The sequence below is a fragment of the Siniperca chuatsi genome, linkage group LG12 (assembly GCF_020085105.1).
Source record: "Siniperca chuatsi isolate FFG_IHB_CAS linkage group LG12, ASM2008510v1, whole genome shotgun sequence".
Lineage (NCBI taxonomy): Eukaryota > Metazoa > Chordata > Actinopteri > Centrarchiformes > Sinipercidae > Siniperca > Siniperca chuatsi.
This window is the reverse complement of record NC_058053.1, coordinates 26,327,394-26,341,700: the sequence shown is the minus strand read 5'-3', so window position 1 is coordinate 26,341,700 and position 14,307 is coordinate 26,327,394. Positions and strand designations below refer to the sequence as shown.

General features: G+C 39.6%; 1 protein-coding gene and 1 long non-coding RNA gene across 3 annotated transcripts in view; one reads left to right on the top strand and one right to left on the bottom strand.

The window, feature by feature from the left end:
- kcnh3 (potassium voltage-gated channel, subfamily H (eag-related), member 3) overlaps positions 1 to 14,307 on the top strand; it is a 131,864-nt gene that overhangs the window by 81,604 nt on the left and 35,953 nt on the right. The window contains exons 3-5 of the mRNA XM_044217331.1: positions 4,899 to 5,033; positions 11,608 to 11,747; positions 13,385 to 13,643. Of these exons, the coding sequence (XP_044073266.1) occupies positions 4,899 to 5,033; positions 11,608 to 11,747; positions 13,385 to 13,643 (534 nt within the window). The remainder of the gene's footprint in view (positions 1 to 4,898; positions 5,034 to 11,607; positions 11,748 to 13,384; positions 13,644 to 14,307) is intronic.
- Positions 5,077 to 11,657, bottom strand: LOC122885765. 2 transcript variants are annotated; one of them, XR_006380187.1, is made up of 3 exons: positions 11,557 to 11,657; positions 6,549 to 7,589; positions 5,077 to 6,099 (listed from the first exon to the last, which is right to left on the bottom strand). It is a non-coding gene; the product is annotated as an uncharacterized LOC122885765 (long non-coding RNA). The 2 variants fall into 2 exon arrangements; XR_006380186.1 differs by lacking the exon at positions 11,557 to 11,657 and having other exon boundaries at positions 6,549 to 6,700; positions 6,874 to 10,378.

The window sequence follows — 14,307 nt, the reverse complement described above, 5'->3', positions numbered from 1 at the left end:
AGAAACAGTCAATATTACTCTTACAGGTCGTGGAAATGAGTTTGTGAAATTTGTTTTTTAGGAAATGTTTTGCATATTTCATGCTCACAATGACAATGCTAGCTGCTGATGTTTAGCAGGTATAATGTTTACAATGTTCATCCTATTAGTTTAGCATGGATCAAATGCTAACATTTGCCAATTAGCACAAAACACAAAGTACAGCTGAGGCTGATGGGAATGCCATTAGTTTTGCAGCTATTTGGTCATAAACCAAAGTATTGGACAAATTAAAAAGTTGACCTGATGATGGCGCTAGATGAAAGTCAGAGAATCACCAAAGTCATTGGCATTGCCATCCATAGAGTCACGCTGCTACAGTAGCATGGCTAAAGATAACGGTGACACAAGACGTTAAAGGTGCCCTGTGGAGTTTTCTTATAATCAAACAAAAGCAGTGTATATTCAGTGTTATTCACCTAAATGCATGTGTGTATCCTTGAAGTCTAGCATATTAAAATCTCATAAAACTCATTAAACATTTGCAAAGCCGGGGCGCCCCGGTAGCTCACCTGGTAGAGCGCACGCTCCATGTACAAGGCTGAGTCCTTACCGCAGTGGTCTGGGTTCAGTCTTCTTTGTCACTGCACATTGCTGCTTGTCTTGGCACATTACCGCCACCTGTCAATCAGTGGAGCGCAACAGGAGAGATGCTCCGTGGTGCGCTAGGATTTTATAACTGAACTATGACCAGAAAGAAATCTGATGTTTTCACATCACAGATGATGAACAAAGGCATTAAAACATGGGACTTACAGGTTAAACATGAGACTATTGTAGTCTGATATGAGCTTAGTGTGGGGCGGCTGCTCTGCAGGTGCACTGACCTGACACTAACTGGGCAGGGGAGTGAATAATATATTTGTCATATTCATAGGTAAGGTGTATTGAATAAAAGATATCAGTAATATTGCATATAAATAAAAACAAAAAATATTTATAGATAAGAAAAAGCATGAACCGGTGAACCAAGCACATGACAAACTAATATACTGAAGACGGACCCCAGGGTGCATGTGCAGGGCCTTTAATAACAGTAAGTTACAGTACAATTACTGGTGAAATGATATAAATCACTCATTAATTACTAGTTATGTTACTTCACCAGAATAACCCCCTGTTATAACCTTCTGTCAGTAATAATGCTGTCCTCTAATGAAATTATAATAATCAATATATATGAATGACAGCCTTTCATTCTTTAACCGTATACTTGGCTTATACTTATGCATAGAGAGGCAGAACAGGGGACAGCACATGCTGTTTCCACTGCTATTGTTTACCATATTGTGTTCCCGGGACAAATCCAGCCTCAGTATGTCTGATGTTTTTATTGAGACAGTCCTCCCGCTTGTTTGAATACATTATTTACGTGCATGATCCCCTGTTGGGAATTAGTCTCAGGTTTGCAGGGAACAGCATGTAATGCCCCAAATGCAGCCCACAAAGTCATGAGTCAGAGATTACAGGTGAGTAACAGAAAACCAAAACAGCTTGTTTTAGCCTGATTGTTTGATAATCTTATTTAGAGGATAAGGCTGGCGATATTCAGCATTTTTCTTATTGTCGACAAATTCCATGAAAAGACCAAAACCAACAGTGCATTGATCCCACTAACAAGTATTGTCTGTGTAGCCAAAGTCTGATATACCTTCTTCCTCTGAGCCATAGAGCTCCATTGTAGTTAAAAAACTATTAAAAACACATCAGTGAGCCGCACTGTTGTGTTATTATGAGTCAATACCACATGCATTGTCCTACCTAGTCCTCACTCTATAGTGCATCAAATTTGTATTAATTCGCAGAAGAAAGTAGTCCCCAACAAATGCAATATTTACTCCTGTTTGAGTAATGTGACCAGCTGTTTTAGGAAATTACTTTTTTTAAAGAATGAAACTATACATTTGTAACCAGCTTTTTAAGATTTACATCTTCAGTATGAAAGAATGTGCTTTGGGCTGAGTGTCACAGACAAAGAAGGGAAGTCAGAAAGTACTGAGAGACCCATGAACACATTGTTGGTTTTGTTTTTTTCCATTGGATTTGCTTACAATAAGAGACAAATATAGAATAATGCCAGCCTTATCCTTAAAGAAGAGTTATATTATAACACCAAGCTGAATATGGATCCAAGTTTGTAAAGCTTGACGAGCAGCTTAACCTCCAGTGGTTTAACTTCTCACGTTGTGGCAGTGATGCACAGGTGTACTCCAGGACCCTGTGACATCACTGTTGGGCGTGGTTACAGGTGCAACAAAGCACACTTCTGACCACACCCAACCACACTCATCAGTGATGTTGGATGCGATTAGAGGTCAAACAGTACTTTTCAGCCTGGTGTTAAGTTACTCTTTAAAGTCAGTTGAGTTTAACAAACCTTTGAGAATAATTTACAACTGTGTAAAAAAAAAAAAAACACTAACACTGATTTGATTCAGATTCTAAACATCTGCTAGACTTCTCTTAGCAATATCATCACAAAGACAGATGGCTTAAATAATGCATGTTCGACGGGGCTAACAAATGTGATCAGAGCCCAAAAGCTGCCTTGAAAGGGAGTCAGAAGAATCTCATATAGTGTGTATGTGTTCTTTGGTATTCTAGTTCTCAGCTGAGACAGAGTTGTGGGGCTTTAAAGTGAATCTATACTTCCTGCACTCTCCCTCCCCACACTGCACCTACTCGCATGGGGATCATGTGAATTCTGAGGTTATAGACAGCACAGAAAAAGCGATAGTGAGTGACACTGTGAAAAAGAAGTCCGTTCATGGTAAATGGACTGTACTTACATAGCGCCTTTCTAGTCTTTCTGACTACTCAAAGCGCTGCAACTGCAGATCACATTCACCCACCGATCATCAAAGTAACTAATCATTCACACACCGAAGGCACGGCCCTCGGGAGCAATTTGGGGTTCAGTGTCTTGCCCCAGAGCACTTCGACATGTGGGCTGGGGGTAGCCGGGATCGACCTTCCGATTGGTGGATGACCCACTCTACCACTAAGCCACAGTCGCCCCATCCTTTCTTTCCATCTTAAATTTCTTTCCTTGATTTACTTTTACTGCACTCTCTTCTCTGAGCACCTTATTTTGAAGTCCAACTGTGTTTCTAGGGCCAGCTCAGCACCTTAGCCAATATGCAGCAAATCACAGGGACATAACAGCTCAGCCTGGCTTTCTGGCACTGACTCACTCACATATAGCTTCCATATGGGCTCTCATTCTCCGCAGTGTGAAGCTTACAATGATCAGTCTAAATGAAGGACACAGAAAATAGCTGATGATTAAGTTACTCTGGTGTTGACCTATGTATTCTGCTGAAAATGAATCATACAAAATTTTAACATTAGCACCTAATGTTCTAATGTTCCAGGTAGCGGTCAGCTACTCAATTACTGATCTTCCAGGTGGGTGTTTTATTGTCTTGACTTGGCCTGCTGGCAAATACTTATTCACAGTATCTTGACTAAAGGAAGGCCAAGTGAGCTTACAGAACAGTAGGTGACATTACAGACACAAACACACATCGCCAGTGTAGCTTCCCAGACCCTTTATTAACAGGGTACAATTGATGCACAATTTCAACATTTTGAGAAGACTCCAACGCTTCATAGACCTGTCATGCCTAACTCTGGTTGGCAGGCTGTGATTGGACAATTGACTTTAGTAAAAGGGTTTTAGTAAAAGGTTGATTGGACAACAAGAGTTTGCAGCCATGAGGATGTACTTCATGCCTTTATGTCAGCATGCTAACACACTCACGGTGGCAATGCTAACACGCTGGTATTAAACAGGTAGTATGTTTAAAATGTTCACCATCTTAGTTTAGCATGTTAGCATGCTAACATTTGCTAAATAGCAGTAAACACAAATTCCAGCTGAGGCTGGTGGGAATGTCAATTTTGCAGGTATTTTGTCATAAATAAGTGTGTTGGACAAATTGAACCTCCTGTGCTGATGGCGCTAGATGAAAAGTCAGGGGATCATCAAAGTTATTACAATTCATCCTGAGTGGAACATGAATGTCTGAACCAAATTTCATGGCAATCCATCCAATAGTTGAGATATTTCACTCATAACCACAAATGTGAACCTCATGAGACCTTACTGAGAGATTTCATTCTGGATCAAAGTGGTGGACTGACCCATCGACTCATATTGCCATCCAATGTAGTTTCTTTTTCTCGCTGTGGAGTGCATGTGTTGTGAGTGTACATGACAGTAAGCAATTAGATTACCTCTAAATATTATTTGTCACATCATCTATATTGAGGTATGATCAGTGTGTGGCTGGTTGACTTCACTTTCTCTCTGCCACAAATTGGAGACTGATACAGTTCAATATTGACACATTGCGTTAGTCTTTTTAAAACCAACCATTATGTATTACATTACTGTACATTTATAAACACCTGGGTAGATGTAGTTAAAGATCTCCACAGGCTATAGAGAATATCTTGTTTACAGCCCTGAGAAATGTTCTCAGGGCTGTAAATGTAGTTTGTAAATCAATTAATTGCAGTGTCACATCACCAAAATTGTCAAAGAGGACTGAGGGAAAAGTAGCTGAAAAGAAAGGACACAAACAAGTGGTCACCAAATTGTTAATATAAAAGCCTTCTGTGTTTATTTCCTGTGAATATTATTGCACATTTAATTATTGGATAATATTGACAGCGTACAATACAGAGTAACAAACATATGGGGTCATCCAGGGGGACAAAAAGGTAACGCTGAGAAATAAGAGCTGACCCTGATGTTATTTTGCTAGGTAATATAGTAGAACAGCATATTTTAATGTACATTCAGGTGGAAACGATGCATTGACTGTGTATCTTTGCATTTGTGTTCTCTTCAGGTACACAGTTCTGGTGTCTTCTGGACATTGTACCCATTAAGAATGAAAAAGGTGAGGTGGTTCTGTTCCTCGTGTCCCACAAAGACATCACTGACAAGAAGAAGGACCAGGATCCTGAGCAAGGACCTGACACAGGTGAGTTTATAGAAAATAACACTTGCTTACAGTTCTGGTAATGGGTGTAATGGTGAAATATGACTCAAACTTGTCGTCAAACACCTAAAACACTGACTTGTATCTAGGAACCTAAAAAACAAGTCTGGGTCAAGTCCTCACTAACTCAATGACCACTAACTAACTTTTGCCGGAGCTTTCAACTGCATCTCACGGTCTTCATCAGTGAATGTTGTCTTAGTTTTTGTGACCCACCGTCTTTGTCATCACATGATCGAAGTTCCATACTTGATGACAACTGAGCCAACTCCATTCGTGCTGAAGACTGTGAGATGGAGTTGACAGCTCTGGAAAATGCTAGTGCAGTAAGTGGACCTTGAGTTGATTATTGATTATTTTGTCAAATAATCAGTTATTTTGTGTTCCCAAGGTCAAGACTGAACCTTCATAATGTTTTTAATGCAATATATCTGTAATCTATTAATCCGTATAGTGGATGATTGAAACACACATTTAACGTGGTTGTAGATGCTCTTTATAATCTACGTGTTCTGGTATATATATATGTCAACAGTGTTACTGTATATTTTGGTAACTGGTGTGGTTTTCATGTTTCACCACTGGAGAGGGCGACAGCATGCAAAATGTTTTGCCTTTCAAGTGCCGCTGAATATTGATTATTGAATATTACATTAATATTAATGACTGCCTCTATTAAATGCACATGGTGAACCATAAACATTCTGTCAGAGATGACCCACAGCTTGCTACCCAATATGAAAATGCAGATACTTGATGGGGGAGGTTGCAGTTGAAATTACCAGCCAGTATTTGTGAGTTGACATCTTTTTTGTACCAAATTGCTGACGTTAAGACTTCAGGAAATAAAAATACATCTTGTAAATTGATTTGATCTTAAAATATTCTTAAATTTAAGATAACTAAACATAACTGTTCAACACATGTTGTTCTGTGCCCCAGAACATGTGTTGAAGTGGCGAAGCCCTTTAGCAGCCGTAGTAGTTATGAAGGAGGAACTGCGTAGGGAGGAGGTCGGGGGAGAAGGGTCCAACTGCACACCCCACATCTGCAATGGGAAGAAAGTAGGGTCCCTATATGTTAGTGCGTCACTTGAATGTTTTTTGTCTTTTTATTTTACCAGATTGGAAAACGGTCACGTTTGTCTTCTCGAGACTTTAAATAGTGTCTAAATATTATTTCTTGTTGTGTGTAAAGTGTGAAAGAAATACGTTGCTAAATTACATGAAATATACAACCTGGTTGACGTTACATAAAGTGCAGGTGATGCTGTAGAAGCTAACATTGATGTTAGCCGTATAAAACCAGGTGAAAAAGATTGTAATATTTATTCCTCTGGAATAAAACTGAAAACATGAACCTCACTTGTCATGTTAGTATCAGTGTTTGATTGGAGCGAATTACGGGTGTCTAACAAACAAAAACAGATTTATTTATTTGGTATTTTGTCTTCTAATTAGGTTCTTTTGCCTGTGGCCTAAAAGTCAGCTCACCTACCTGACATAACATGTGACCAATAAAAACATATTTAGTTGCAGATGTGTTGGTTGCTTGGCTGTATTTTTCTTGGAGCACATTATTGATTGTCCCTCCATCAGTTCCTGCCCAGAGTTGTTTGGGACGTGTCGAGCTGTTTGTTTTTTGTACTCCTGTGAAAACAGATTGAGAAATCCCAGCATGCAAAGCTGAAAGAGCAGATTTGAATCTTGTCTTGAATCACTGTACGGTGTGTTCAAAAACTCTGTATTCAATGTTGTGTAATCTTGCAGACATTATACTGCAAACATTGAATACACACTTATTAAAGACATTCAAATCATACTTTTAAACTTTCAAATCCCGTTGCCTGCACGAGTTCACCACAGAGAACTTGAGAGTTGAATACCAACCCTGTAGAGATACGGGAAGAGAAGCAGAGTAATCAAGACTCTTAAGATGAAGTGGGGTGTTTTTAGTTTTTATAGATTGGCTTTCAGAGCTGCTGTCTGTCGTGCTTCCTGGTGGGAAAGAGCACCTGCTTGAAATCACTTACCCAATTTTCCCCCACTTGCCCAGGCTCTCTCATTTGGCTGAATATCTCATTGCCTTACCGCCAAAATGATTGAAGACTGCTTTCATATAACCTGGCTGTGTTTTACACACCAAATGAGTTATTACATTTTAAATTCAACCAACCAAATTCGGATTGCAGTACACACCACAGGGGACCGAGGACAAACAACAAAAAGGACGGAAAGGGAAGGCGAGAGAGAGACAAAAGAGGATTTAAATGGCTTCTATTTCTGATTCATCACTGAGACATAACTATAACCACTAACACAACATTTGGGTTTCGGCTAAATTAAGCACCTCTGGATGTGACAAGAAAATGAAAGAGGGAAAAAGTGACAAACAACTAGAAAATGAAGGAAAGGAAAGACTTTGACATTTATGATGTGATGAGTTGACACAATCACATTTACCTGCTTCTGCTCCTCGGTGGGAGTCTGCTGACTGGCTGAGCGGCTCACTCTTGGTGCTTAGCTTAGTGTGATGTGCCTTTTCAAAATGCACAATCGGTTAGTGAGATGGAGGGGGGGAATGTGAAGGAAAGAAAAAGACATGGAAGACATTTACGATTTAAAAAAAAATCAAAGAAAGACAGACTTTGACTGCTTAATTGTGCTCACTATACAAAGCGTTGTACTCATAAACACTCGCAAAAGTACCTTTAAAAACAGACACACTGGTGCGCAACAACTTGCTCACATATGCACTGTGTTAATTGACTGTATTAATAATTTAAAATGTATAGCTAACCCATTTTCCTCACTAGCACACACAGGCTCCCCCAGAGATATATAATAATATAATATAATAAGAAGAATCTACCCTAAGGCATGTAAATACCATCTCCTTCTTTACATTGTATTACCTAATCTGCCTACAGCAAATGCATGTTGAGCAGTCGAAGGTGGAAAGGGACAGCACCCTTCGCTACACATGAATTTGGTTGAACACGTTTAGTGCTAAGTGGAACAATGACCCTGAGACCTCAACTTCCTGCGTCTCCAGGAGTCATACTGGTGTTATCTCAGTGTATCTCCTCGTGGATGAATCAGGATTCCCAGTGCATTTATGTCTCGTTTAAAGCAGTAGTCCGACATTTTGGAAAGATGAATCGCAAGTTAGATGAGCTGCAATACTACTGTCACATCTGTATGCTAAATATGTAGCTGCAGCTGGTTAGCTTAGCTTAGTACAAAGTCTTGAAACAGGGGGAAAGAGCTATCTTGGCTCTGTCCGAAGGTAGCAAAATCAACCTGTCAGCACCTCTAAAGGTAAATAATTAACGTGTTACATCTAGTTTGTTTAATCCATACAAAAAAGTGTAAAAACAACAATTTGCCGTTTAATGAGAGGTAATGGGCCAGATTATTTCTTGGGTGGGACCAGTCACTTCCAGGAGTCTGGAGAGTGGTATTGACCTTCTCATTTAACTTTCAGCGAGAAAGCGAATAAGCATATTTCCCAAAATTTCTAGCTATTCCTTTAAGGTGTCAGTATGCTCGAAACAAACTACAGCGTATTGTCCGACCATGTCTGAAGGCAGAAGTGTTTAAAGCTGTTCCGAATGGCCACACTTTAAGGTGGGGTGAAAAGCCGTCACAGAGAGGGGCCGGACGTAATCCTTCATGCGGGGATAACAGCACACACTTTTGGACAATCTGGTGGTGCACGCATTGGTACACACGCCAAGTGATTTAAATAGTTGTGTAACAAAAAAAAAAGCTTGAAAAATGGTAGTTTACTTTTTCACCGCAGCACAGCTGGCCAATCACTGTGTGGGTGTGATTGTCGCTTTCAGAACGTTACAGAAAATGTTGGACACAGCCCCCTCAATTTTGACATTGGAAAGTTGTAGGGAGAGGGGGTTTCAGACGCCACTTCAGTTGAAGCATACTGACACCTTTAAAGTCACACTCCACTGGAGTGAGCGTGTTGAGGAAGACTGGCTTCTCCCACACCTGTGGCCCTGGTACCAGACCCCCACACACGTAGTCTGAAGCTGTTACTAGACTATCAGCACTGAAGCATAGAAAGTTGTTCCTGAGATATTCATAAACCTGGGGTTTAAATGCAGGTTTATCAGGGTCCATATGCTTTGCCATCTTTCATCAACAGGCAAAGGACGCCACCTTTTAGCTAACTGACCTCAGCCTACACAAAACAGACTAGTGTTGTTTTTAAAGACGACCAAGACAATTAAACGAGGCCAGCTGGTGCCATAAATATGCAATCAATAGTTTATTGTTAGTGTCCCTCTTCTGTACCACACTTAAGAAAAGAGCTGCTTAGAGTCTAGAAAATAGACACTAAAATTCATTCTTTCCCAGCTCCTTGTCTGCGTCAGGAGCCCCAATGACCTTCTGTAGCTTTTCTTCCAGTCACCTCGACACAAAGCTCTAATAGCCCATTAGGTATGGACTGAACGGCAGTTCTTATGGCTTTATTGTATTCTTAGTTACACAGAGTTGAGCAGGATGAGTCATCGCTGAAGGTGCACTGTTTTCCAGGAAGTTCACTTGGCAAATTCAACCTGGAATTTCTATCACCAATTTTAAAATTATCTCATCAGCCTCCACTGACCTTGAATCTACCCTCTTCCCCTTTCGTCTTTTGAAATAGCAAGAATACCCGGCTTGAATGTATAAACTTTTATCTTTGCCACCACTATGTACCTAGTTTCTCCTGTTTAAAGCTTCCTAGAAGAAAATTGTCTCTAAACCTAAAAAATTCTCACTGCAACACAACCAGCATACCTCCTTTGTACGTCTGTCAAAATAGATGCTGGTGCAGACGCTGTATGGCACTGTCCTCAGGTAATACACACCTTGTTTATGTCACATGTCTGTTGGTAGTAAGACTTTTAAATAACTCCCAAACGTACAGTACATACAGGAGAAAGAAAGAGCTACCAGTATTAGCAATAGTGGTTTCTCCGTGCACCATCTGAACTGTTTGAAGTCTAGATACGATGAACAAATCAAATTTACTGGCTGAAAATGAAAATGATTTGGTTACAGGGTGGGTATTTGCCAAGCATGACATCATATTATGGACAGACAGAGGAACAATCATAATAGGAAATGTAAAGTGGAAATGGAGAGAACAAAAAACACTTTCTGTCTTGATGATGGCTTAACAGAAAACAACTCCCTTAATCTACCTACTGTACTCTGTACCATCAATTTGTGTCCTCCTTTTGCCTTCATACCGTACCAGATCTTATCTTTCATTAGTCAATACATGACAAAAAGGATGATGTTGGAGGTGTGCAGCCATTATTAATGATTCTGTTCTGTAAATACAGATCTGGATCTCAGCCCAGATCATCTTATTCTACCTAAAGAACACCTTGTTTAGTCAATAAAGAGCCACAAAGGCAGACATTAGGTCAATATCACATCAAATATTTACACAAAGACTTGAGCAGCATGTGTTCATCAGAACATAGAGCTGGCACAGAGGAGTTGTGATCAAACGTATAGGGAATTCCACTCTAAAACATGTTAACAAAGAGAGATGGGCTGACCCATGTGATACTGTAGGTTAGGTGGTTTAAGACATGGAACAGGTCAAGTTTTCACTGCCTCTGATCTATAAAAGATGTAATCCAAGTACATTTACTCAAGTACTGAACTTAAATACAAATTTGAGGTACTTGCCACTTTCTACTTTTACTCCGCTACATTTCAGAGGGAAATATTGTACTTTTTACTTCACTGCATTTATCCGACAGATTTAGTTACTAATTACTTTACAAATTAAGATTTATGCATACAAAACATACAAAGAGCTTATAAAATATGAGGTTTTACTATAACTTAAACTACCCAATAATATATACAAGTACAGCTGAAACGATTAGTCGATTAATCAATAAGTCGGTTGACAGACAATTAATTGGCAACTATTTTTTATGTAAAAACATTTCATGACTTCTGAACTGTGAGGATTTGCTGCTTTTCCTTTTCATTATTTTGATAATTTTAATTTATTTTTAATAATTTAGATTGCAGTACTATTGCTTGGACCAAACCAGCGTTGTGTTGATGAATCCATGTTGAAAATAATCATTAGCTGCAGTCCGATACAAAATAGTTCAAAATGAGCTGCACCTCAACCAGCTACAGCAGTAAAATCCTGCTTTTACATTAATAAGTAATAATAATCTAATGATATAATATACAACAGTCACAGGGGACATTTTTCTGCTTTGAGTACTTTTACTTTTGATACTTTAAGTACATTTTCCTGATTATACTTGCATTCTTTTACTTAAGTAGCATTTTCAATGCAGGATTTTACTTGTAACACAGTATTTTTACAGTGTGGTACTAGTACTTTTACTTAAGTAAAGGATCTGAATACTTCCTCCACCACTGGTTAAAGCACAGTCTCTGGGCTTAGAGAAGCCAGTCAACATGTTAAGGATGACACAGAGTTTGGTTGAAATTCTTACCCCGTGTTGTGGATTGGATTGTGGCTCAGCGTGTTACCATCTCCTCCACAGATGAGGAAACAGGTCTGGAGGTGCATCGGGTTACTCGCCCTCCAGGCTTCAACGCCAACCGGCGCCGCAGCAGAGCAGTTCTCTATCACCTGTCAGGACACCTGCAGAAACAAGACAAGAGCAAGCTCAAGATCAACAATGTAAGTTTCTTCGCATTTGTCTGCACTGGTACACCTAAACAAAAGAGTTGAATCTACTTCCTTGAAAGACTGGACTGACTGTGTGGTCAGTAACACAGGTTCATTATATTTCATCTCGTATTTTTGGAGTAACAAGATGTCTGGTTGCCAGAAGATGTATTGCAAAACTAGCCCCAGACTGCCTCTCATGTAATCATTAGTTTTACTTTTGAGAGTTTCGCAGTGAAGATTACATTCAAGTCACAGAGGTAAGAATATGTTTCTCTGAAGGATAAATATAGTACAGGCCGAACTTTAAAAACCCCTACAGGCTGTTCAACAGCCAACAATCTGTTTTGAAGCCATTTCCAGATTCATCAAAGACTCTTTTATCCAGTTATAAGTTATTCCTGCTTTACAATAAAAAGAAGGTTGTTTAATTGTTTCCCAAGTTGGAACATGGGTTCTTCTTTCAAAGTCTGGCTTGTATTTACATTATCATATGATACAACACACATTGCTTAGTAAGACTTCAAGGGTCACAATCGCGGGATGATCACTGTAGCAGCCCAGCGTTGTGGTCTTTGTGTGTTCACCACAGTGTAGGTCTGCTGCAGTACAGTGGGCAGCACACACCCTGACAGATGGTGTGGAGGTCAGCAGGAGTATCCTCACTTCTGTTTGACTTTGGGGTGAAAGAGCTCTGCATTTCGCTGATGTCAGTGATAAAACAAACATGCACACCTACGCAGTTTGAATCCTGAAAGTGGGATGCCCACTCTTTGAGGAATATTGCTTACGTAGGGAATTTATCTGTTTTTATTTTGTATATCAAAAATAGGTGAAAACATGATTTTAAAAAATCAATAATACAAAATATCCAGGTGAAAATCATTTTTTTGTAAAATACAGTATGTTGCACAAACATTTTTTAGTTTAAACTTTTAGCCCTAGCCTTTTTAAATAAGCAGCTCATTTTGTGTTTTCTATTAACGTAAGCTTTTTCTGAGGTGATCATTGCAAGAAGACCCTGTTTACAGTAAGCAGTGTCCTCAAGCAGGAAACACAACAATTTTATTATTAGTGAGGTGAAAATCAACTTAAATGTATCTCGTCATAAAGTACAGATATCTCTCAGTGAAAATACTGTATATGTGCAATATAACACATTTTTACCAGTTTTCTCCTTAAGTTTTGAAAAACATGTTTTCCACAGTATTTGACATCATTTTCTATCTGCTTTTTCCAACACAGAATCAAAACTCTGACACAGTTCAAATGAGTGAGACACTGTTTTTATGGCTGCACTGTTACATCAAATGGAAAAACTGTAGAGGTCCTATGAATCGTTTTATACAGATTTTTTACAAACTGTAATTCAACCTGCATACAGTACAGTACTAATACTTTACATTGTTAGAGATTCTGGGATCTTGACTAGACGTTATATTACACTTCTGTGGGTTTTCATAATGGCTGTCTACTCAACACGAGCTCGAAGAGGTTCAGTAAGTGTGTTATTGTGTGCAGGTGTGTGTGTGTGTGTGTGTGTGTGTGTGTGTTTTTGGGTAGAGGGAGAGAGATGTAAAAAGTGGAAATCTGGAAGATCAGAAAGAGAGAGTGGTGTTAACCTCTCTCTCCCCTGTCATCCAATCCAGAACATGTTCGGGGATAAGCCTCCAATCCCGGAGTACAAGGTAGCAGCTATTCAGAAATCTCGCTTCATCCTGCTCCACTATGGAACCTTCAAGGCCGGCTGGGATTGGTTGATTCTGTTGGCGACCTTCTACGTGGCAGTCACCGTGCCCTATAACGTGTGTTTCACAGTGGTGGGAGGGCGGGATGAAGGGAGCAGCAGCGCCCCACGAAGCCCGCCCAGCGTCAGTGACATCCTTGTAGAGATCCTGTTTATTTTAGGTGAGACAGCGTGCTGTGTTTAACAAGATTAACTCTACAAGGTCATCTTTCCACCACCATTTCTGCCACAACATGGTCTAAATCTAGCGCCGAATGAATTCCTTTCATGACGAACATACTCAAGCTGATTTTCACACTTATTTGATAAGTGCATTCTTTTATTAAACACCAATGCTAGCTTCAGTAATTAACAAGACTTAAAGATTGGCTATTTGTTCAGCATTGTGTTAACCGCCCCTAATGGGAAGCCAATAAAACAGCCTGTATCTGAGAGACTCATCAGTAACAATGAAAGTTTTGTTGAAGTTTTTAATGACGCATACACAGCAGTGAAAGGATATGAGCCATTCAGTAGACCATTAGGTCTCATTGCTATCTAATTTCCTAGAAAACAACCGGCCTCTTTGTCCCCAATCTTGTCCATCTAACTGTAGGAAACTTGTATGAGTGCTCTTCAATGGACAATTTGCCTTAATGGAAAAGAGTGAACACAAGCCCTCCATCAATAAAATTCTGCAATGAAATTATACAAGCGGCCCGCAGTCAAATAGCTGACCCCTGTCAGTCGATATCCCATCTGTTAGGACTAACAAACCAGCCTGTTTATCTATACGTTCACTCAGCAAACAATAGTGGATAGAAATGTGCCATAAGGCTTCAGATT